The sequence below is a fragment of the Rhinoderma darwinii genome, chromosome 6, assembly GCF_050947455.1.
Source record: "Rhinoderma darwinii isolate aRhiDar2 chromosome 6, aRhiDar2.hap1, whole genome shotgun sequence".
NCBI lineage: Eukaryota > Metazoa > Chordata > Amphibia > Anura > Rhinodermatidae > Rhinoderma > Rhinoderma darwinii.
Window position 1 is genome coordinate 84,976,582 of NC_134692.1, and position 26,362 is coordinate 85,002,943.

At 44.5% G+C, this 26,362-nt stretch overlaps 1 protein-coding gene across 1 annotated transcript in view; it reads left to right on the forward strand.

The window, feature by feature from the left end:
• TNRC18 (trinucleotide repeat containing 18) overlaps positions 1-21,144 on the forward strand; it is a 778,682-nt gene extending 757,538 nt beyond the window's left edge. Inside the window, exons 25-26 of the mRNA XM_075831538.1 lie at positions 19,707-20,884; positions 21,136-21,144. Coding sequence (XP_075687653.1) covers positions 19,707-20,884; positions 21,136-21,144 — 1,187 coding nt within the window. The remainder of the gene's footprint in view (positions 1-19,706; positions 20,885-21,135) is intronic.
• The last annotated feature ends 5,218 nt before the right edge of the window (positions 21,145-26,362 follow it).

Sequence of the window (26,362 nt, forward strand, 5' to 3'; positions counted from 1 at the left end):
GTGTTGTTGAACGAGGTATAGCCCAACTCGTAGCTTTTTATTTTGCCAAATTAATTTGAGGAAAATACTATTTATTGTGCGTTCATCTTTGTGGTGTAGGTGTAATGGTAGCATATGGCATAAGTAAAAGAGTCTTGGGAACGAGATAATTTTAAGGAGGTTTGCCCTACCTAGAAATAAAATGGTGAAGTTAGCCCAAATAGTTATGTCAGTTTGTAACTGGGCATAAAAATAGTTTATAATAATGGAGTAAAGTTTGGAGGGAGTTTTGGGGATTTGGACACTTAGATATGTTAATGACTGGGTTTGCCATTTTAGGGGGAAAGCGTGTGACCAGGTGGGCTAAAGGGTGTCAGTGAGAAGCAGGGCCTCTAATTTATTAACATTGATAGCAAAGCCCATAATAACTCCCTTAAACTATAATTCTTATAAAAGTGGGCCCAGGTTCTACTGAGGATGGGAGACAAACAGAAGCAAGTCATCCACAAATGCGGGGAGTCTCAATTCTTCCGTGCAGATTACGACGCTCCCGGAAGCCCCCCAATTATTCAGGTGTCGTAGCAATGGGTCCAGAGCAATGTTGAAAAGGAGGGTGGATAGGGGGCAGCCCTGCCTGGCACCCCTCTGTAGATGTATGGGGGGATGGGTTGACGCTGTTAATGGACAAGCTGGTTTGGACTTGTGTCTGCAGGAGCTGAAGAATTTGGAGGAAGCGGTCCCCAAATTTCCGTAACCCGGAGGGAAGTGTTTATTAATTGCCACGACAATTTCTCTGCCTGAGTATAGGGTATTTAAGTTGTAGTGTGTGTGTACTGTGGCCACTACAGCTGTTCGTACTGCCTTGGTGGAGTGTCTACGTCTGACAAAGCTTAATTGGGAAGTCGTTAATAGATTAGGGAGGAACGCTTAGTCTATCAGTGAGGATCCTCGTCAGTATTTTGTAATCAACATTTAAGAGGGATATTGGGCGATATGCGCCAACATCTTTGTTTGGTTTCGGTAGAAGTATGGTCCGAGCTTCATGAAAACCCTCCACATAGGATCCCTGCTGATAGACAGAGTTCAGCAAGGAGGTGAATAAAGGGGTGACCTGGGGCTGGATCAATTTATAATACCCTGTCCATCTGTGTCACGTTGGGTACATGGACCCACTGGGCCATACTGCCTTGACAGTAGCAAGACAGGCTCGGCTGGGACTTAGGCAGCAGGCAGGCACCAGGCATGGTGGAGCAGGCAGGTGTGATACACAGCGCAGCACGACTCCAACTCAATACGGCACTTGTCCAGGATAGCACGGGATACAGGTTACACGTAGCAGGAACAGATAACACTGGGAACTTAAAAACACTTAGGAGACCATTTGCGTAGACAGACTAGGGTAATGACAACAAAGCTCAGGCAAGGCAGGAATGGGCTGGACCCCTCTTATGGTCAGGAGCTCATGGGCTAATTTTGTACCCGGGACCCGGCCGGGAAAAGCTGGAAGTGAGATGGGGACCAGCGCTTACAGATCAGTGGCTGCGACCATCAGGAGGTGAGTGAGATTGACGGCCATGGACATGACAATCTGGGTAAGGCGTTTTGTTATTATGAAAGGAGACGATGGCACGGATAGCATCCTGTCCTAGAATAGGGCCTGAAAGAGCCTCCTGTTCCTCAGAGGTCAATTTGGGTGGATTGGTAGAGGAGAGAAGGTCCCAGGTATCTGAGGAGGAATATGACCGTGCCTTATAGAGTAGTAGTGCATGAATGTGTCGTGTATGTCAGTCGTCGAGGTATGGAATCGGTTGGAAACAGGGTGGCGTATTTGTAGGATTGTGTTTTTAGTACGGAGTGGTCTAGTTAGTCTGGCCAATAAGCTCCCCATTTTGCCCCCCCCCCCACATCTAAAGTAATGGTTGCATGTAAGTTCTACACTGTGTTTGGCATGGGCTAATGTGAAAGTGTCTATCAGCTGCTTTGCTTCGTGGTAACGATGCTTAGATTCATCTTTTGGATGGTCTAGCTAAGTCTGGTTGTCAGAAAGGGTATGTTCACACGGCAGCGTCCGTTACGGCTGAAATTACGGAGCTGTTTTCAGGAGAAAACAGCACCGTAATTTCAGCTGTAATGGCATGTGCAGGCGTCTTTCGCTGCGTCCATTACGGACGTAATTGGAGCTGTTTTTCCATGGAGTCCATGGAAAACGGCTCCATTTGCGTCTGAAGAAGTGACAGGCACTTCTTTTTTACGCGCCGCTTTTGACCGTCGGCACAGAACATCGTAAGACCCATTCAAATGAATGGGCAGATGTTTGCCGACGCTTTTGAGCCGCATTTTCGGACGTAATTCGGGGCTAAAACGCCCGAATTACGTCCGTAAATAGGGTGTGTGAACATACCCTAAGGAGGTCAGTATGTAGGGTGTTATATTCTGCTCTTTGTTCAGCCCTACAATTGATGATATAGGAAATAATATGGCCACGCATTACATCCTTAGAAGTGTGCCACATGAGGGTGGAATCATCCTGTGACAATAGGTTATTATCCATGAAATCCCAGTGGACGTTAAGATAGCTTTTAAAATCCTCAGAGGTAAAGACATAAGAGGTTAATCTACAGTTTTTCCTCGCCAACCCTGGGGGTCCCACAGTGATCGTGAGAGTAATTGGAGCATGGTTGGAGATGGTAATGTGCTCCACAGTAGCGCAGTTGACCTTGTGAAATAAGGTGTCCGGAATCAAGAAGTAGTCAATTCAAGAGTGTGTATGGTGGACTTGAGAGAAACAGGTGTAGTCCCGTTCTGTAGTGTAAAAGAGCCGCCAAGGGTCACAGAGGGAAAATTGTTGCATGATGGTGAGTATGAGCGCCGAGGCTCTTTGGTCATTGATGGTGGCTGAGGATCGATCCAGATGTGGGTAGAGTGTGGTGTAAAAGTCACCTCCCAGAATAAGATTGTCCAAATTCTTATGTAGAAGAAATTGGTAAAGATCAGAGTAAAATATCTCATTGAGAGTGTTGGGGGTGTATATGTTTAATAAATGTATATTTAGTGGCATTGATAAGAAGAGAAACATACAAGAATCTGCCTTTAGGTATTCTTCTATTATGGTATACTGTAGTGAGGTGTTAAGTAGGATAGCTACTCCACAGGATTTAGACTTGTAAGTGGCAGTGAGGCAGTGGCCTATCCATGTGGTCTTAAAGGCAAGGTGTCGTGATTTTTTTTATATATATATATATATATATATATATATATAATATTGCTTTTAGTATGTCATTAAAAGAAGTTTTATTTTTTGTGTTTTTGTGTTGTACTTTTTATTTTTTTCTTTCTTTTACTTCTCTATGAGGGCTGCCATTTTTTTTTCATCTCTGTATGTGTCGATTAACGACACATACAGAGATGGAATACGGCAGCTACAGTGCATAGGAGTCAATGAACGGCTCCCGTCCATTGCTTCTGCTCTCTGGCCCTGTACTGCGCAGACGCAGGTCAGTCACACAACAGAGCAGCTGTTTGCAGGGAGATAGCAGGCACCATTATGAAGACCAGCTGCACTGCAGGTAAGGTGTGTGTCTCTGTCTGTCCTTCTTCTCTCACAGACCGCCGATGCCCCCCCCCCCCCCGGCGGGCATCGGCGGTCTGTGAGAGAAGAGGGACAGACACCCGACGGGCCCCCCTATAGTCGTGCAGGACTCTGTATAAAGGACACATGATGTAACTGTCCTGGGAAAGCTGGTTGATAAATAATATGCCCGCTGTTGGTGTGATACCCAGCTTTCCCAGATCCGTGAACGATAAATCTCTCTAGTTGTGCTGAGACTGAGAGGTTCATTAGTCACATTCCCAAACAGTCTCAGTACAACTAGAGAGATTTACCGTTCAGGGGTCTGGGAAAGCTGGGTGACCACCATTACCACTCCTACTGGAGTGTGAGAGGTTCATTAGTCACATCCCCAAACACACTCCAGTAGGAGGGGTAATGGTGGTCACCCAGCTTTCCCAGAAGCATATATATCAGGAAAGGGCTGGATGGATGGGCTGAGGGTGCACAGGGTTTTTGGTGATCCCCCTCTGTCATGTGATTGGACCTAGGTTAGCGGTTCTGATGCAGACGGGGTTCATGTGACTATAAATCTGTCCATAACAAGAGACAGAGCACTCAGGACAAGCCCTGCCCTCATTCCGTAATTGTGTGGTTCTGTCTGCAGTGATGGCGGTGGGTGGCTCTGACACCCGCCTCCCCCGTCGGGTCATCTCAGGACAGAAGGAGTGTCCGGATTGGAGACACAGCGCCGCACCTGTCCTCGGGTTGTGTCTGCTATTGCAGTTCACCTCCATTGAAGTAAATAGGACAGAGCTGTAATACCACACACGACCTGAGGACAGGTGCGGCGCCATGTTTTCCTGGACGACCCCTTTAAGACTTTTCCTGCGTGTGTGCGTGTGTGTGTGCGTGTGTGTGTGTGTGGCAGAGCGGAGTGTGCACGGGCGCCGCTGATACTTCATAGCCGCATATCAGCTGTTTTGAAGAATCAGCGGTGAGCACGCGCGAACACACACACACACACACACACACACACACACACACACACACACACCAAGTGTAATCAAGCGTTTTTTTATGTGGTTTTTGGCACGTGACAAATACACACCGTGTGAACCTGTCAACTGAAAAGTCATTCACTTCACTTTCATCATTCTAAATGGTATGTTCACACACAATGTTTTCTGCTGAAAAATCGTAAGCAGAACGCCTACAAGCATCTGCCCATTGGTTTCAATGGGAAATACGGCGTTCTGTTCCGACACAGCATTTTTTACGTGGTCGTTTTCCAAAATCGGCACGTAAGAAGACGCCCGCCAAAATGAAGTGCACATAACTTCTTGGGACATTTTTGGAGCCTTTTTTCATTGACTTTATAGAAAAACAGCTCCAAAAACGGCCGTAAAAAAGTTTGATTAAAAAATGGATGAAACTCAGGAGCTGTTTTCCCTGTGTTTAGTAAGCGTGTGAACATACCCTTAGCCTTTTGGTGTGTCCTAAAACTTCTGCCAGCTGCAGAATCACACCCAAAATGGCTGCGGGACACTGCTTAGCAATTTGAAGACACCTTTTCCCGGCTTGTAGGAGGGGGGGGGTGAGATTCCCTCCCACATTTACGGCAGCTGTGAGTCAGGTTGCTTTGCCTTATTCACCTTGCTGCAATTCTTGGAAGTGCCCCCCCCTGGTGGCCAACATAGGAAAAACATGTCAAATTATTATTTAATTTTTAATACTTACCACCATGTGGAAGAAAAAAAAAATGCAGCAAAAAACGTAAAAAATATAATAGAAATAAGTAACGACACTTAAAAAAAAAGGTTTAATTCGCGACACATTCCCTTTAAGAGTGCATGGCATGGGTCTCCTTATTGCATATGTGTCTCCTGCAAAATGGGGATGTCTGGCCAGAACCTCTTGATGTGTCAAGGCGCACTTCCGCTTTATTGGCGAATTCCGCCTCGCCACATTGAACATGAACTTGATGTCACTATCACAGGGTATGTGGACCCAATGGGCCGCTCCGCTGTAGTGGAGAGGCAGCTGGCCTAGTCACAGTCTATTCAATAGTCTATAGCAGTTTGTAACACACAGGTACCTGAACTAGTCCAGACAGTGGCTGTGGCTTCAGCACGGATGGAGGAAGGTGCAGCAGGTTGCGCTAGACGTGGCGGACAATACTAGACGTGGCAGACGTCACTGGACATGGCAGAAGACACTGGACGTGGCAAACGACAGCACGTGCAGTAGGACACGACTCCAACACTAACATGCTCAGGAACAAGAACACAGCACGGGATACAGGATATGGGTAACAGCTGGAACGGAAATACACTAAGGGACCATTTGCAAGACTGACATGGGATACACTAATATCGCTCAGGTAATGATCACAAGGGCAGGGCCCTTCTTATAGTCCAGGAAATCATGTGTAGTTGATGATGATGATTGTTCACATGTGCGTGCCCTAGCCTTTTAAGACCGGGGCACGAGCGTGCGCGCGCACCCTACGGGACACCTCGGGCCGGAGCGGAAGTGAGCGCTGGCGTCTCCTAGGATGGAGATGCGAGCGAGCCCTCACTGATCCATGGCTGCAGGCGTCGGGAGGTGAGTAAACCCGACGGCCTGCGGCCATGGATGCTACAGTATCCCCCTCTCCTTGGGGCCAGATCGAGAGAGGAATTTCTTAATGAGCGCAGGGGCACGGAGGTTCTCTTCCAGCTCCCAAGACCTCTCCTCAGGACCAAACCCTCTCCAGTCCACCAAATAGAAAGTCCTTCCTCCTACCCTTTTGCAGTCCAGGATCTCCCTTACCTCAAACACATCAGAACCGCTGGGAGCAACTGTGGAACTGGAAGTCTTACTGTAGCGGTTCAGGACCACTGGTTTCAGGAGGGAACCTGAAAGAAGTTGGGGATTCTGAGGGTAGGAGGCAGCCGCAGCTTATAGGAGACAGGTTTTATCTGTTGCAGAATCTCAAAAGGACCGAGGAACCTGGGAGCAAACTTGTATGAAGGCGCCTTCAAACGAATGTTCCGTGAGGACAGCCAGACTTTGGTACCTGGAAGATACTGAGGCTCTCTTCTTTTTGTATCCACTTTTCGCTTCATGCAATCGACTGCCAGCAAAATAGAGGACCGGGTCGGTTGCCAGATTTGAAGAAAGTCCCCAAATGCAGAGTCAGCAGCAGGTACCTGAGATGTCGACACAGGAAGAGGGACTCTAGGATGTTGATTGTACACAATGTAAAACGGAGTGGAAGTGGCGGACTCACTTGTGTGGTTGTTATACGTTATCATGCTGCAAGGAGATAAAGTGGCAGAGAGAATTCTCCATGATCTGGCTGATCCTCTCGACTTGCCCATTGGACTGGGGATTGATAGGCTGAGGAAAAGTCCAATCTCACATCCAGGAGTTTACAGAGGGCTCTCCAGAATTTTGATGTAAATTGACCCCACCGATCAGACTCGATGTGAAGGGGCAAGCCATGCAAGCGGAAGATTCTTCTCAAATGACCTGGACAGGGCATCGGCCCTCACATTCTTGTCAGCGGGACGGTAGTGGAGCACGAATTGGAAACGGGTGAAGAACAGTGACCACCTGGCTTGACGGGGATTTAGTCGTTGAGCGGACTGGAGATAGGTGAGGTTCTTGTGGTCGGTGTAGATTAGGATGGGGTGAGCTGCACCCTCTAGATGATGTCTCCACTCCTCCAGAGCCAATTTGATGGCCAGTAGCTCCCGATCCCCAATAGAGTAATTTCGCTCCGCAGAAGAAAAAAGTCTCGAGTAATAGCCACATACTACTGCCTTTCCTTTGGAGCTCCTCTGGAACAGAAGTACACCTGCACCAACAGAATAAGCGTCCACCTCCAATGAAAACTGCCGAGATATGTCTGGATGATGGAGGATCGAGGCTGAAGTGAAGGCTTTCTTGAGGCTAATAAATGCGGATTCTGCCTCTGGAGTACACACCTTGGCGTTCACATCCTCCTTGGAAAGGATAGAGATGGGAGCCGTCAGAGATGAGAAGTTTGGAATAAACTGGCGGTAGAAATTGGCAAATCCTAGGAAACGTTGTATGTCCCGCAGGCCTTGAGGACGTGACCATTCCTGGACAGACTTTGGTTTCTCAGGATCCATCTTGAGACCTTGATACGAGATTATGTAGCCCAGGAAGGGCAAAGACTTCTTTTCAAAGATGCACTTCTCCAACTTGGCATATAAGCGATTCTCCTTTAAATAGCAGTAGGACCTGACAGACATGCCTCCGATGCGTCGTATGATCTGGGAATAAAATCAAAATATCATCGTGATAGACTACAACACAGATATAGTGGAGATCTCGGAAAATATAATTATTAATGAATTCCTGAAAGACTGCAGGAGCGTTACATAGTCCGAAGGGCATCACCTGGTATTCGTAGTGCTTGTCTCGGCTATTGAACGCCATCTTCCACTCGTCCGCTTGACGAATTCGGATCAAATTATAAGCCCCACGCAAGTCTAATTTTGAAACAATTCTGGCTCCTCGTATACGGTCAAACAACTTGGATATAAGTGGCAACGGATATTTGTTCTTGACCGTGATCTGGTGGAGACCACGGTAGTCAATGCAGGGTCGAAGAGATCCATCTCTCTTCTTAACGAAGAAGAACTCGGCCAGAAGATTTTCGTATAAAACACCCCTCCAAATTCTCCTTGATATAGGCTGACATGGATAAAGGCTCTGGCAAGGAGAGAGGATATATCCGTCCACGGGCAAGAGAAGCATTTGGAACCAGTTCAATGGGGCATTCATAATTTCGATGTGGAGGCAACATCTCAGCCTCTCACTTGCTGAAGACATCCGCAAAACTAGCATACGGAGATGGTAGATCGGAGAGTGACTGAGGCAGAGGAGGCATAACAGGACGAACTTGTGATAGGTAATGTCTATTGCATCTGGGACCCCATTGAAGAATTTCTCCGGAACTCCAGTCAAGAATCGGGGCATGTAGGCGAAGCCATGGCAGACCCAGCAGGATAGGATTGATATCCTTGGGTAGTACAAGGAAGGCAATCTGCTCCGAGTGAAGAGCTCCGACAATAGTGTCAATGGCTCCGTGATGAACACAATCGAATCGGGCAATGGTAGACCATTCACAGAGGCAACAACCGGAGGTTTCTCCAGAAGAACTGTGGGTAGATGTAAACGATCCACTAGATCCTGCTGGATGAAATTAGCAGCTGCTCCGGAGTCAAGATAGGTAGAGGAGGGATGTGACGTCTCTCCGGAGACGATGGCGACAGGATTCGATAATTTGGAAGAGGTTTTGACATTTGGAGACGTCCCACCTAGAGTTGCCTCTCCAACTAACCCTAGACACGGGAGTTTCCCGGCTTCTGTGGACATTGGCGCACAAAATGACCCTTAAGACCACAATACAGACATAATCCTGAAGAGCGTCTGCATTGTTTTTCTTGTTCGGACAACCGGACTCTGTCTACCTGCATGGATACTTCAGGTAGCACACTAGGGGAAGGCAATAGTGGTCTCTGGACTGAGAGTGCTGGTCTGTGACCCCGGCTCTCCTGTCGAACCTCCTGAGTGCGCTCCCAGATTCTCATGTCAACCAGAGGGGCTAACAGGATAATGGCATCCAAGGTAGAAGGAAGGTCACGGGCCGCCAGTTTGTCCTTGATGTGAGAGGACAGTCCCTGCCAGAAGGTCACCACTAGTGCCCCATTATTCCATGCCAACTCTGCTGCCAGGGTACGGAAGGAAATAGCATACTCCCCTAATGTGGAACCTTTTTGCTTGAGGGTCAACAGAGTGGCTGCGGCAGAGGATGTTTGGCACGGCTCCTCGAACACGGCACGAAAAGACTGCAGGAACAAGGCTAGGTCCGAGGATACAGGTCCTTGTTGTTCCAAGATTGGGTTTGCCCATGCAAGGGCCTTGCCAGCAAGGAGGGAGATAATAAACGCCACTTTGGCCTCCTTGGTGGGGATGAGATGAGCCCGTAGTCTAAAATTAACCGTGCATTGGTTAATAAATCCTCTACAGGCTCTGGGATCACTGTCAAAGTGAGAAGGAAGAGGCAGTTGAACTGTGGATCCAGAACAAACAGGAAGAGCAACGGGCAGTGGCACAGCAACAGCCTCTGGAGGAGGAACCGGAGGTGGAACAGTGAGTTGATCCAGATGAGCTATGATAGTATTTACCGCTTCAAGGAGTTGATCCTGACGTGTGCGTAGGTCCTGAATCTCCGTCTGTATCTTCTGGACTGGGGTCTTGGGCTGGCCAGCGGGTTCCATGGCCTGAGCATACTGTCAGTATTACAGGGTATGTGGACCCACTATGCCGCTCCGCCGTAGCGGAGAGGCAGCTGGCCTAGTCACAGTCTATACAATAGTCTATAGCAGTTTGTAACACACGGGTACCTGAACTAGTCCAGACAGTGACTGTGGCTTCAGCACGGATGGAGGAAGATGCAGCAGGTTGCGCCAGACGTGGCGGACAATACTAGACGTGGCAGACGACACTGGACATGGCAGAAGACACTGGACATGGCAAATGACAGCACGTGCATTAGGACACGACTCCAACGCTAAGAGCCTCAGGAACAAGAACACAGCACGGGATACACAATATGGGTAACAGGGCACAGGTAACAACTGGAATGGGTAAACACTAAGGGACCATTTGCAAGACTGACATGGGATACACTAACAATGCTCAGGCAAGGATCAGAAGTTCAGGGCCCTTCTTATTGTCCAGGAAATCATGTGTAGTTGATGATGATGATTGTTAACATGTGCGCGCGCTGGCCCTTTAAGATCGGGCACGAGCATATGCGCGTACCCTAAGGGACACAGCGGACCAGAGCGGAAGTGTGCGCTGGCGTCTCCTAGGAAGGAGATGCGAGCCAGCGTTTACTGATCCATGGCTGCGGGCGTGGGGTGGTGAGTAAAGCCAACGGCCCACGGCCATGGACGCTACACTTGATGGTGTGAGGTGTCAAGTCGGAGTGTGTTGGTTCTAGGTTTGAGGGCTGGGTCCTGGACGCCCCGTCCCAGCGAGCAGGACCGTCCAGTAGAAGCGGTCGAGGTGGCGGTTTGCGCGTCCTCAGGGGGTGAAATAAACATTATCCTGAAGAAGAGAAAACAGGATTTGAATACAAGATGCAAACAATATCAAGAAGTCAAAAAACAATGTCATGTAAACAACTGTGGCACACTTAAAGCGGGTAAAAAATAGGCTAGTAGAAATCCAACAGGCCCAGGGAGGCCCCATTTATCCAGCTGGTTCGTTTGGCAGGAAATGGGCTCTTGCAGTTTCAGGATCAGTAAAGACAAAAACGTACTAGTTTTCGGTCACCCTGAGCCGAACGGGGTATTGAAGTTGAAAACGGATATCATGGTCGAGCAGATGCTTGCAGATGGGGGAGAATAGCTTTTCTTGGCGGTTACAGCAATGTAAAAGTCATGGAAGAACAGGATGCGATGGCCCCCCCACTACAAAAGCTCGGTGTTACCGGAATGCCTTGAGGATTTTCTCCTTTGTTTGGTAATGGAAATTATTAGCAATGGCGGGGCATCTTCTCTCAATTTCCCTTGGCACCGTGCCGCCCAGTCGATGAGCCCTTTCGATGAGTGGTGGATTCGTTGGGAATAATAGGCCTAGGGCAATCGACCGGTCTCGCGCCAGAAAGTTCACACGCCAGAAAGGTCACCATTGATGGATTCAGGGATTCCAACAAAACAGAGGTTACTCCTGCGGCTTCTGTTTTCCAAATCATTAAATTTATTTTGGAGCTTGTGTATGATGGCGTTATCACGGGAGGTGGTTTAAGAAATAGCCGCTAATTCGGTTTCACACTGAACAATACGTGATTACATTTCCCCTACCCTTTGAGTAGTCTTTTTAGTCACAGCCGGGCTGATGGAGTTGTGAAGGCGGTCCAATCTCTTGTCCAGGAGATGCATGAGGAGACGCAGGACCTCCTTGGCCACCTCAGTGGCATTAGGGTCGGGCTGAGGCGCAGCGGCTATGGGGCTAACCTGTACCCTTTGGTTAGGACAAGCGTAGAAAAATATCTAGCATGGCAGAGTCTCTCAATTAATTCATCAACTCTTAGCATTGGATATCCGTCTAACTTTGATACTTCGTTCAATTTAAAAAAATCATTACAGAACCTCAAAGTGCCATCTGGTTTTGGAATCCGTTCCATGGGACTTGACCACTAATTTTTTGATTCCTCAATAACGCCAAGGTCCAACATCTTTTTGACTTCTTCAGCTATAGCTTGTCTGAGCTTCAGGTACCCTGTACGGTTTCAAATGAACACATGCCAGTGGCTCAGTGACAATGTCATGTTTGATCACTGAGGTTACATAGTTACATAGTTAGTACGGCTGAAAAAAGACACATGTCCATCAAGTTCAACCAAGGGAAGGGAAAAGGGAAGGAAAAATTTCTACACATAGGAGCTAATATTTTTTTGTTCTAGGAAATTATCTAACCCTTTTTTAAAGCCATCTACTGTCCCTGCTGTGACCAGCTCCTGCGGTAGGCTATTCCATAGATTCACAGTTCTCACTGTAAAGAAGGCTTGTCGCCCCTGAAGCTTGAACCTTTTTTTCTCCAGACGAAGGGAGTGCCCCCTTGTTTTTTGAGGGGGTTTTACAAGGAACAGGATTTCACCATATTTTTTGTATGTGCCATTAATATATTTATATAAGTTAATCATGTCCCCCCTTAGTCGTCTTTTTTCAAGGCTAAATAGGTTTAATTCTTTCAATCTTTCCTCATAACTTAAATTCTCCATGCCCCTAATTAGCTTCGTTGCTCTTCTTTGTATTTTTTCCAACTCCAGGGCATCCTTTCTATGAACTGGAGCCCAGAACTGAACTGCATATTCTAGATGAGGCCTCACTAATGCTTTGTAAAGTGGTAATATTACATCCCTGTCCCGCGAGTCCATGCCTCTTTTAATACACGACAATATCCTGCTGGCCTTTGAAGCAGCTGATTGACACTGCATGCTGTTATTGAGTTTATGATTTACAAGTACACCCAGATCCTTCTCAACAAGTGAATCCGCCAGTGTAGCTCCCCCTAGGACATATGATGCATGCAGGTTGTTGGTACCCAGATGCATAACTTTACATTTATCTACATTAAACTTCATCTGCCAAGTGGACGCCCAAACACTTAGTTTGTTTAAATCTGCCTGCAATTCATGAACATCTTCCATAGACTGAACTATATTACATAGCTTGGTGTCATCTGCAAAAATAGAAATAGTGCTATTAATCCCATCCTCTATATCATTAATAAATAAGTTGAATAATAGTGGTCCCAGCACTGAACCCTGGGGTACACCACTTATAACCGGTGACCATTCAGAGAAGGAATCATTGACCACAACTCTCTGTATACGGTCCTTGAGCCAATTCTCAATCCAATTACAAACTATATTTTCTAAACCTATAGTCCTTAATTTACCCATTAGGCGTCTATGGGGGACAGTGTCAAATGCCTTTGCAAAGTCCAAAAACACTAAATCCACAGCGGCCCCTCTGTCTAGACTTCTGCTCACCTCTTCATAAAAACAGATTAGGTTAGTTTGACAACTTCTGTCCCTAGTAAAACCGTGCTGGCTGTCACTTATAATACTATTTATTGTCACATAATCCTGTATATAGTCCCTCAATAGCCCCTCAAACATTTTCCCCACGATGGATGTACGGCAAGACATCAGTGTTTATTAAGACAAACTCTTGTTTCTTGTGTCTGAGCCTTGATAGGACTCTGGCATACGCAAATCTTGAGCAATATTACAATGGGTGTTTACAACTGTCACATGCATTTTTGGAGCAATATTACCAGGGCAACTCACTGCGGACGGAGTAACTCTTTTATTCCAAGGTTTTAGCAATCTCATGTAGTACAGACGTTCTTGTTTACTGGTACCAGGATAGTAAACTTTATATTTTACTTCTCCCACTTTCTCAATCGTCTTGTATGGCCCTTGCCACTTAATCAGAAATTGAACTCTATCTCTATCATCTGGATTAAAGGTTCTAACTTTAGTCAACCTGTTGCAGACAAAGCTTTGAGCCTGCTCTAAATGTTCCTTGACTATTGGCATAACCGCAGAAATTCTGTCTTGCATGAAACGAACACCCTCTACTACACTCCTGCAGTGTGTGTGTTCCTGTTCCCAGGTTTCCTTGGTAATGTTCAAGAAGTCCACATGGGTGTCTGAATACACAAGCTCAAATGGGGAAAATCTTGTGGAGGATTACGGAACTTCATGGATTGCATACATTAAATAAGGCAATCCTAATCCTTCCCATCCTTGCTAGCCACCTTTTTTAACATGCCCTTTAGGGTCTTATTAAACCTTTCAACCAGACCATCCATTTGTGGATAATATACAGATGTACACGGGTGTTTAATTTTTAAAAGTCAAGACACTTCTTTAGTAACCCTAGACATGAAAGGAGTCTCCTGGTCTGCAAGAATCTTCTTGAGCATGCCTGTATGAGAGAACATGCAAAAGAGCTCCTTGGCAACCAGCCAAGCGGAAGTGTTTCTCAAAGGTACTGCCTCAGGATAACGTGTGTCATAGTCTAACAGAACCAGGCTGTACTGATATCCCCTAGGGGACTTTACTACAGGACCAGCCATATCCATTGCCACCCTTTCAAATGGCACCTCTATAATGGGCAATGGTACCAAGGGACTTAAAAAATGTGACACAGGGGAGGTTAGTTGACACTCTCGGCAGGATTCACAGTGCCTCTGCACTTTAACAACAGCCCCTGGCCAAAAGAAACGCTGCAGGATGCGCTCCCTGGTCTTCTGACACCCTATGGATCAAAAGCCGTACTGGGATAGGGTTGTGGCACCATCAGTTGCTCAACAATTTCCCCACGTATATTTTTTACCCAATACAGTAGACTGGTTAACCAGTTCTGGTTAACTGCCATGTGGGGGAAACACCTTGTCAGTGACAGGGAGTTGTGGTACACCATTTAACATTTTTACATTTTCTCTAGCTTTTAACAACGTGGGATCTCTGAACTGAGCAGTTCCAATATTTTCAAGCAACACCTCTAACTCTGGCATATCAGAAACTTCCTCCTCTTCTTCCTCATTTCTTGCTAGCACTGCTAGGGAAACATTTTCCAGTTTATTAGTGGTCACTCCCTACTGCTGGTACTTCCCTATCTGGGTCAAAAATTTCAGGGGTTAACCTCAGGGCACACAGCATCAGTAACGTTTTCAGTATAGGTCACATATTTTCCATGCCATAAGTCCCAGAATAGGGCAAAGTCTCTTTCCAGTATCAAATTGGGCAATAGCAGTAGGGTACGCTCTAGTTTCTCTGTGTATGCACAGTACCCTATTAGTATGTCCACTGTATCAGTGTATGACCCAAGCAGTGGCGGATTAAGTAGACCATAGGCAGAGGCGTAGCTAGGTTCTCCTGCACCCGGGGCAAAGATTCAGATTGGCGCCCCCCCCAACTTATTTCCCGACATCTTCCCCCTCGCCATGTTTTCTTTCCCTACCAATCAATGAGATGTAATTTTTTGTTCACAATTTTTTTAATGTAACTTGAGTATAAAAGCATTTCTACATTTTGCAAGCGATATAGTTCTATAATGTAATTAACATAAAAATAAATTAAAAGTAAATAAATTAAAGAGGCCACACACAGCCCCCTGTAGATAGCGCCACACAGCCCCTCTCTTGTAGATAGTGCCACACACAGCCCCCTGTAGATAGTGCCACACACAGCCCCCTGTAGATAGTGCCACACACAGCCCCCAGTAGATAGTGCCACACACAGCCCCCAGTAGATAGTGCCACACACATCCCCCCCTTGTAAATAGTGCCACACAGCCCCCCTTGTAGATAGTGCCACACACAGCCCGCTGCCCCTTTGTAAATAGCGCCACACTCCCACCCCTTTTAAATAGCGCCACACTCCCACCCCTTGTACTTCGCGCCACACTGTGAACAGACCGGTGAGCAGTACCCTACCACTACCACTCTCCGCTCTGCCTGGTGTGACTTACCGGAGGAGCCGAGGAGGTCATTCGGCGCAGGCAGCAGCAGAGTTCCTTCTGACTAGGCTTGGTGACAGCCAAGGCCGGCCTTAGGTTGGATGGCGCCCTATGCGGGGCTCTCTATTGCCGCCCCTTACACAAACCATGCGCAGACCAGCTTGATGCAGTGACGTCATCACACCGGCCTGTGCAGGGAGTCTAACGTGGCCTGCAGCCTATAATATTCATTTATAATTGCGTCCTGAGGATGCAAATACAAGTGAATGTGGCTGTCGCTAGCACCGGGGCCCTCTCCGGTGCTAGCGACGCCACCGGGCATGAGGGGGCCCGTGCGGTCAGGTGCGGTTCAGGCGGCCATGTGCCCCCTCAAAGCCTAATGATGATCCGCCACTGGACCCAGGGTGTACCAGAAATCTATATATTAATGTCACTAAACTCCCATTGTCTAGCAATGCAATGACTGCACACCCTCCTATTGACACAGTACAGATTTTGGGTTATGTCTCTGCACAATAAACTGGTTGTGCGAACAGAGAAACCTGTCCGGAGGTGTTGTAGTTCATTGACTCGGTCATGAGGGACACTTGGCAGCAATATTCCCAAGTTCCTGGTACCACCAGAACCTGGTCTGCACCTCAAAGTCCCACTGGCCGTTGGCCTTGATACTTGCTCTGCCGCTGAGCCACCTCCCTCCATGACATCTCTCACCCCTCCCCCAGTTGGCACAGTTACATAGGTTGAAAAAAAAGACACAGGTCCATCAAGTCCAACAGTTCTCAATAAATTACATGTCATTCATTGCTTGATTAATCATAACCCTCAATGCCATTTGTCAGTAAATAATCATCTAATGGCTATTTCTTTGCCACTCTGCTCTGAAGGCCAGCATCCCGGAGTCGCCTCTTCACTGTAGACGTTGACACTGGTGTTTTGCGGGTACTTTTTAATGAAGCTGTCAGTTGAGGACCTGTGAGGCGTCTATTTCTCAAACTAGAGACTCTAATGTACTTGTCTTGTTGCTCAGTTGTGTAGCGGGGCCTCCCACTTCTCTTTCTACTCTGGTTAGAGCCTGTTTGTCCTGTACTCTGAAGGGAGTAGTACACACCGTTGTAGAAAATCTTCAGTGTCTTGGCATGGAATAGCCTTCATTTCTAAGAACAAGCATAGACTGTCGAGTTTCACATGAAAGCTCTCTTTTTCTAGCCATTTGGAGAGTTTAATCGAACCCACAAATTTAATGCTCCAGATTCTCAACTAGCTCAAAGGAAGGTCAGTTTTATAGCTCCTCTAAACAGAAAAACTGTTTACAGCGGTGCTAACATAATTGCACAAGGGTTTTCAAGTGTTTTCTAATCATCCATTAGCCTTCTAACACAGTTAGCAAACACGATGTACCATTAGAACACTGGAGTGATGGTTGCTGGAAATGGGCCTCTATACACCTATGAAGATATTGCATTAAAAACCAGACGTTTGCAGCTAGAATAGTCATTTAGCACATTAACAATGTATAGAGTGCATTTCTGATTCATTTAATGTTATCTTCATTGAAAAAAACTGTGCTTCTGTGCTGTGTTTCTTTAAAAAATAAGGAAATTTCTAAGTGACCCTAAACTTTTGAACGGTAGTGTATGTGTATTGTAACACCAAGAAGGAAAAGTTTAGGAACTGCGGAAATCACATGATCGATAGACATGTTAATGATGTGCAAATGATAATAAAAGGGAAACTAAATATTCCAAATATCTTGATTTATTTAATATCGAGTATGGTGTCACATGTAGAAATACACACACTTTCATGCCTTGGCATGCTATCAGTGAGGTTATTAATGGTTGTCTGAGGAAAGCCACGCCACGCTGAATGCACTCGTGCATGCAAATCATCAAGATTGGCTGCGAACAGCCCTTTGCAATTGTTGACCAATGACGTCCCATATGTGCTCGATGGGAGACAAGTCTGGAGACGCTGCAGGACATGATAGCACGTTTAGGCCGTGCAGGCTGCTCACAGTAGCATGAACAACATGCAGCCTGACGTTGTCCTGTTGAAAAATGGCAATTGGGACACTTTGGACAAATGGCCGTACCACTGGTTCCACGACCAAATCAATGTAGCCCCGATCTGTTAGTGTACTCTAAATGAAGACTAGAGTGGTTTGGCTACTGTACATTATGCCACCCCACACCATAAACCCGGGAGTAGGACTGGTGTAACTTTTCCTTGTGAAGGCCTTTTCATGGTGTTGCCCATGTGGTCTCCAGACCAATCTCTGGCTATCATTGCATCCAAGACAATAGCTGGACTCATAACTGAAGAGGATAGGCCTCCATTCCAGCCTCCATTGCCATCTTGCTCTGCACCATGATAGCCTTTGAGAGCTGTGGCGTGTGGTCAATGGAACACCTATAGCTGAACGTCTGGCCCGTTACCCAATGTCGTGCAAACGGCTTCTCATGGTTTGTGTTGACACTGGTTGCCGCCCTAGGCTTGGGATGGGATGGTCCAATTTCACTTGCAGTACAGAATGGATCACTATGCACCAGTCTTCCAATCATACGATCTGTCCGTGGACAGGTTTGCACCTCTTGCTGCCATTCCCGTTCGTTTTTGTTCTCCCAACCTCCGGGACACGCCCCGTTGAACAGTGCTGAAATCTCCGCCTCGGCGATTAGTGATCTGTCGGAGTGATAAACCAAGGTCTCTCAGTTCAAGTATTCTGTCCCTCTCAGTTTGTGACAAGTGGCGATAACTGGCACGTTGACGAACAGGAGACATGGCACAATCATCCCTCACCAGTTGATTTTTGAGGTTTCATGTGTCTAAATAACTTTTCTTTTATTCTAGCTTTTATGCCCCTCCCACATGCCACAGATTGGAGCTAGGTGCTTGAAAATGTGATCATTTTCTGATCTTAGCGACACCTGTTACTTCCACAATTTGCATAACCTTACGGCTTGCCCTTCTTGGTGTTGCAATTTCAAAGTTGAGGATTGTAAAGTGGTGGAGGATTGCTATATTTTCTCAACATACATGTCATGTGTGTACTAGGCTCCAGGAAGTACCTGTCTCATCCAGGGAAAGCAGGATGAGATGAAAGGAATCCTGAAAAGCTGAACAACCCTAGCAAAGTGTAGTTTGCATTGGGTTTTGGTAATTGCTAAGTTCAGGCTTGGATTTTTATGGAATGATAGACAGGTTGGAAGTGGGGCCTATCATTATCTTCCTGTCCAGTACAGGTTTTTCCTGCCACTCACAGGTGCAGCTCATCATAGAGCTATAAAAAGTGTGCACTCTATGCATTTTGGGGGCCATTTGAAAAGGACAAAGCGTGTCTATATGTCTGGAGACAGTTATACTGAGGACCTTCTTTTGACGTTTGCATGTGGTGTGTGGTAACACATGGATTTTGGTCTTGTTCCGGGTGGTTGGTAATATGTCATCTTTAGGCTATGTTCATACGGAGTATTTTGCCGAGTTTTTTGACGCGTCACAAAAACGGCCCGAAAACGCCTCCTGTTGATTTCAATGGGAGGCGTCGGCGTCTTTTTCCCGCGAGCAGTAAAACTGCCCCGCGGGAAAAAGAGGCGACATGCTCTATCTTCGGGCGTTTACGCCTCTGACCTCCCATTGACTTCAATGGGAGGCAGAGAAAGCGTATTTCACGGTGTTTTATGCCCGCGGCGTTCAATGGCCGCGGGCGAAAAACGGCGCGAAAATCGGCGTGCAGGGAGAGGAAAATCTGCCTCAAAGTTCCAAACGGAATTTTGAGGCAGATATTCCTGCTGCAAAATACTCTGTGTGAACATAGCCTAATAGTGAGGGAAAAGTGTGTTTTAGTTAGTAAACTCAGCCGAGCAGAGTTTACTTTATGTTTTGTTGCCTGAATATAAGGCTGTACGTTTATTTTGGATTCTGCCACAAAATATGGATAGTCTAAGCACCTGTTTTGAAAAAGAACTTGTGTATCACTGTGTCTGACTGCATTTTGCTTACTGCTACAGAACTTATTCCAACAATATATAATTAATTATTTTCTATGAAATACTTAAATTGAGACTTTTTATTTTTTATTAAAAATATGCAATGGCATATTCCTTTTTGTGTTTTAGAAGCATCAGAAATGCAGCAAGAAAATGCAAATGACCACACCACAGTGATATCTAAGGCTATAGATGAAGACCAAGAGAACGTGAATTATGCAAACATTAAAAAAGATCGAGAAAGTATTCAAATTCAGTCTGAGATAACTACATCAGCAGATGTTAGAAAGCAGCGAAAAGTTAGGATTACGAAAAAGTTTTATCCTTCTACTACATTTAGAAATGTGGCTAGCGGGGATCTGTACTGTGAATCAGCTGGAATCAATCATACTATATTAAAAAGGAAACTAAAGGCAAAATGGAGACGGAAGCAAGAGGAAAAGAAAGAGTTTCTGCCTTTAGACAAGAATTATCGGAAAAATGATGGCCAGCTGTTGGTAAAATTGGACCATGAAGGAATTATGTCTCCAAAGACTAAAAAAACTAAAGAGGCTATGCTGAGACTTGAACATTCTAACAATTCAGTAAGAAAAGTTTGCAAGAAAATGACTGGTTGTTTCTCTAATGTAGGTACCAATAAGCAGAAAAAAAACCATTCTGGATTGAAGTCTCAGACTGGAGAGAAATGTTATATCTCTGAGCCAATTAAACTTGCAGAAAATTGTTCAAAAATTATATCTGACCAGAAACGAGGAAGGAAAAAAAAGGAAGGTCAAATAGAGACCAGTAACAGCAGTACAGAGTCAGAGCATGATGTTGAGAGAAATAAAAGGAAAAACAAAGCACAACAAGGCTCTAATAGTTCAAGGTCTTCAATATTGAAGTCTTCAGCATCTACCAGCAGTAGCTCTTCTTCCTCTTCATCATCTTCTTCCTCACCTTCTTCAACATCTTCCAGCTCCTCCTCCTCTTCATCCTCTTCTTCATCTTTAACAGACGAGGCCTCTTCAAGCAGTTCAGAAGATGATACGGCAAATGCTGCTTCTATCCCTTCAGATACTCAAAAGAGCCCACGCAGATATGTGAAACTTTGCAGCACACCTAAGCCTTTGATGCAGATTAAACAACAAAAACAAGAGCAACAAAGCGGTAGTGGATGCAAACTAAAAAAGAGAGAAGGCACACATCTACCTACAACCAAGGAATTAGCTAAAAGGCAAAGACTTCCTTCTGTTGAGAACAGGCCTAAAATTGCTGCATTCCTGCCTGCTAGACAACTTTGGAAGTGGTTTGGTAAACCTACGCAGGTAATTATATTTTATATACATTACCTTAATATTGCAAAATTTTGTAAAAAGGACTTATTGTCATTGTTATGTATTAGTAAAGCACTTGGTCAATAGTTGAATGCCATTATTATAATGACGCATCAAAAAGATAATAATATAAAAAAAGTATGATGTGTGTTCAGTGTAACTGCCGTTTTCTTTTAGATTTTATTAATTAATTTTTTATCTTTGCCTTAGAATAAATCTGTTTTATTTATTTATGCTTTTAGATTCTATGATTAACCCCTTCCCGTCAAGGTGAGCAGCAACTTGACTTGCAGTTACGTCTGTACTTTGACAGTTAACTGCCGTACGGCGCTACACCGCAGCAGTGCTTAACTGTGCAGGGTGTCTGCCCTGCTCTCCCCGTTGCCGATCAGCGGCCCATCGCTGCTGATTTCGGCAGTTAACCCCTTAGATGTGGTTGTCGATTGCGATCGCCGCATTTAAGGAGTTTAGAGCAGATCGGCAGCCCCTACATTAAATCACGAGGGCTGGCGATGGTTGCTACCGTGTATGGAAGCCTATAGCCGTAGGCTCATCCTCATAGGCTTCCTGTCAGAGTGACTGTCACTTCACAAATACAGAATACATTACACTATGTAGCTAGTGTAATGTATTTTAGCAGCGATCAGAGCTGCAAGTCTTCAAGTTCCCTAGTGGGACAAGTAAAAAAAAGTATAAACAAGTTAATAAAAAAAATGTTTTATAAAAGTTATAAGTTACATAAACAAAAAATGTTTTTTTTGTACTGTAATAAGTCTTTTATTATAGGAAAAAAATGAACACGTTAAAAAAAGTACACATATTTGGTATCACCGCGATGGTAATGACCCAAACTATGAAACTACAATGTTATTTTTTCTTGCATGGTGAACACCGCAAAAAAAATAAGTGATCAAAAAGTTGCATGTACCCCAAAATAGTACCAATAAAAACTACAACCCATCCTGCAAAAAAACAAGTCCGTACCTAGCTTTTTTGACTGAAAACTAAAAAAGTTATGGCTCTCAGAATATTGTGACACAAAAAATAAATAATTTTATAACAAAAAGAGATTTTATTGTACAAACGCTGCACAACATAAAAAAAACGATATACATATGGTATCACCATAATCGTATAGGCCCGCAGAATAAAGTAAAATTGTCATTTATATCCCACGTTGAACGCCGTAAAAAAAAATTCATTCCGAATTTATGGTTTTTGGTCACCTTGCTTTCCAAAAAATGGAATAAAAAGTGCTCAAAATCATCACCGCATGTACCCCACAATGGTACCAATGAAACCTACAGATTTTCCCGCAACAAATAAGCCCTCACACAGCTCGGTTAGAGAAAAAAATTAAAAGTTCTTTCCCTCAGAATATGGCGATGCAAAATGTGCTGAGTGTTCCAAAAGCGGATAACATCTGGCACTATTTATCAGTGCGACACTGGCCACACATCTATGAATTATTATTTATTTACACCATTATTATACCCTCATGTACTCCGCAGAGCTTACATATGCCCCCACATTATAAACTGAAATACCAGTAAAAGTCCAAACAGAAAAACTACCAAGCTAAGTCTGGGCTCCAAAAGCCAAACAGCAGTTTACGTCCACAGATATGGCATTGCCATACATGGGAGAACCCAATTAATATTTTATGAGGTATTTGTTGTCAGTAGCAAAAACTGGGCACAATATATTGTGCACTAAAATGGCATATCAGTGAAAAATTTTAATTTATACTCCGCGCCATCCAATGCGCATTAACCCCCTTCGCGCACCACGACTTAATAGCACATCGTGGTGCGGAGTATGATGTATGGAGCGGGTTCATGCTCTGAGCCTGTGCCATACTCTGCCGGTGTCAGCTGTGTATTACAGTTGACACCCGGGACTAACTGACAGGAACAGCGATCGTGCTGTAAAAATTACAAAATACTGCAAAACATTAGTATTGCAGTGTATTGTACCAGCGATTTAATGATCGCTGGTTCAAGTCCTCTAGGGGGACTAATAAAATGTGTAAAAATAAAAGTAAATGGTTATTAGTGGAAAAAACGAAATAAATATTTAACCCCTTCAGAACTGAGCCTGTTTTGGCCTTCAGAACGAAGCCGATTTTTCAAATCTGACATGTGTCACTTTATGTGGTAATAACTTCGGAATTCTTTTACATATGAAAGTGATTCTGAGATTGTTTCTCGTGACATATTGTACTTTATGTTACTTAAAAAATTTGGTCGCTAAATTCAATATTTATTTGTAAATACCACCAAGATGTGGAGAAAATTTGCAAAAATTTGCATTTTTCTAAATTTTTATGTATCTGCTTGTAAAACACATAGTAATACCACACAAAATGTTTACTAGTTTACATTTCCCATATGTCTACTTTAAATTTGCATTGTTTTCTGAACATTATTTTATTTTTCTAGCACGTTACAAGGCTTAGAACTTTAGCAGCAATTTCTCACATTTGCAAGAAAATTTCAAAAAGGCTATTTTTCAAGGACCAGCTCAGTTCTGAAGTGTCTTTGAGGGCCTTATGTACTAGATAGACCCCATAAATCACCTCATTTTAAAAACTGCACCCCTCAAAGTATTCAAAACAGCATTCAGAAAGTTTCTTAACCCTTTAGGCGTTTCACAGAAAGTAAAGTAGTGGGGAAACGTACAAATTATATTTTTTTGGGCAAAATTCATTTGTAATAAAAAAAATTTCAGCAACACAGAAGGTTTTACCAGAGAATCGCAACTCAATATTTATTGCCCAGATTCTACAGTTTTTAGAAATATCACATATGTGCCTCTTGTGTGGTATTGGACTGAAACACATGTCTCAGGGCGGATTTACACGAACGCGATATATGTCCGTGCAACGCGCATGATTTTCACGCGCCTCACACGGACCTATATTAGTCTATGGGGCAGTGCAGACTGTCAGTGATTTTTGCGCAGCGTGAGTCCGCTGCGTAAAACTCACAACAGGTCCTATATTTCTGCGTTTTTCGCGCATCACGCACCCATTGAAGTCAATGGGTGCGTGAAAATCATGCGCACCACACGGAAGCACTTCGTGGGACGCGCGTAATTCGCGCAACAGCAGTCAAAAGTATGTTTACAAACATCCAAACGGAGTGTCATAATGATGGCGGCTGCGCGAAAATCACGCAGCCACACATCCTATGTGATGACACACGGAGCTGTTAAGTGCCTTTTGCGCACACAAAACACTGCGTTTTTTGCGTGCGCAAAACGCACACGCTCGTGTAAATCCGCCCTTAGAAGCAAAGGTGCACCTAGAGGATTTTGGTCCCTCCATGTTTTTAGAATTTATTTTAGGCACCATGTCAGGTTTTGACATTTTAAATTCTTAATTTTTTACAGCGTTCACCATGCGAGTTAGATAATGGTATATTGTAAGGCTATGTTTACACGCAATGTTTTCAGGCGTATTTCAGGGCGTTTAAGCCTCGAAAAACGCCTGAAAAAACGGAAGCTGAACATCTACAAACATCTGCCCATTGAAATCAATGGGAAAAACAGCATTTAGTTCATACAGGGTGTCTTTTTACGCCGCTGTTTTAAAAAACGGAGCGTAAAAAGATGCTCCGTAAAAAGAAGTGCATGTCACTTCTTGAGGCGTTTTTTGGAGCTGATTTTCCATTGAACACTTTGAAAAACGCCTAAAAAAACGACTCGAAAGGAGCCTCAAAAGAAGCTCCAAATTTTGGGTAGGTTCACACAGAGTTTTTTGCAGGCAGAAAATCTGCCTCAAAATTCAGTTTGGAATTTTGTGGAAGATTTTGCTCTGCCTGCACCCCGTTTTTCATGGAGTTTTTATCGCCCTCGGCCATTAAGCGCCGATGGGCAAAAAACGCAGCGAAATACGCTTTCTCTGCCTCTTATTAATGTCAATGGGAGGTCAGAGACGTAAACGCCCAAAGATAGGGCATGTCGCTTCTTTTTTCCGCGATACAGTTTTACCGCTCGCGGAAAAAAAACGCCTCTGCCTCCCATTGAAATCAAAGGGAGGTATTTTCGGCCTTTTTTTGGTGCGTTTTTCTGCGTCAAAAAACTTGTAAAAAACTAAGTGTGAACATACCCTAAGAGAAGCTTCATTTTCAGCTTCAAAAACGCCTGAAAATCAGAGGCTGTTTTCTCTGCAAACAGCTTCGCATTTTTAGACGGTTTTTGTTAAGCGTGTGAACATACCCTAATAGTTCGGACTTTTACGGATGCAGTGATACCAATTCTGTTTATTTTTTTATTTTTTACATTAGAGGAAAAATGGGAAAGGGTTTTATTTTGGACTTTAAATATATAATATATTTTTTTCACTGATAACTTTATTTACTTTTTTTTTTACACATTTTATTAGTCCCCCTAGGGGACTTGAACCAGCGATCATTAGATCGCTGATACAATACACTTCAATACCAATGTATTGCAGTATAATTAAATTTTTAGAGGCTCCAGTAACAGCACGAACGCTGTTCCTGTCCTTTAGTCCCGGGTGTCAGCTGTAATACACCGCTGACACCCGCAGCGTATGGAGCAGGCTGAGCGCATGAGCTCGCTCCATAAATAACCCCCCGCGTCACGGCATGCTATTAAGTCGTGGTGCGTGAAGGGGTTAATGCGCAGAAAATGGTGCAAAGTGAAAATTAAAATTTTCCACCGATATGCCATTTTAATGCACAATATGTTGTGCCCAGTTTGTGCCACTGAAGACAAATACCTCATACAATGTTGAGAAGCTTCTCCCAGGTATAAAATGTCATATATTTGGACGTAAGCTGCTGTTTGGGCACACTGTAGGGCTCAGAAGCGAAAGAGCGCCCTTTAGCTTTTGGAGTGCAGCTTTTGCTTGATAATAGTTTGGTTTGGGGTTTTGCTGGTATTTCAGATTATAATGTGGGGGCATTTGTAAGCTGGGCAGAGTACATCAGGGCATAATAAGAGTGTAAAATAATGCGGTATATAAATAATAATTCATAGATATGTGGCCAGTGTCGCAGTGATAAATGGTGCCCAATCTTATCCGCTTTTGGAACGCTCTGCACAATTTCTGTCGCTATATTCTGAGAGCCAGAACTTTTTTTATTTTTTCTCCACCGGAGCTATGTGAGGGCTTATTTGTTGCGTTACAATCTGTAGTTTTTATTGGTATCATTTTAGGGTAAATGTGATTTTTTTGATCACTATTTATTTGATTTTTTGGCAAGCAAGATGACATAAAACAAAAAACATAAATTCTGACAATGTTTTTTGTCCTTTTTCTTTTTTACAGTGTTGACCGTGCGCATTACTTTTTTTTAATTTTCAGTCAAAAATCGGTGTAAGGACTTGTTTTTTGCAGAATGGGTTGTAGTTTTTATTGGTAATGTTTTGGGGTACATGGGACTTTTTGATCACTTTTTATTCTATATTTTGGGAGGGGTGGTGACCAAAAAATTAGTG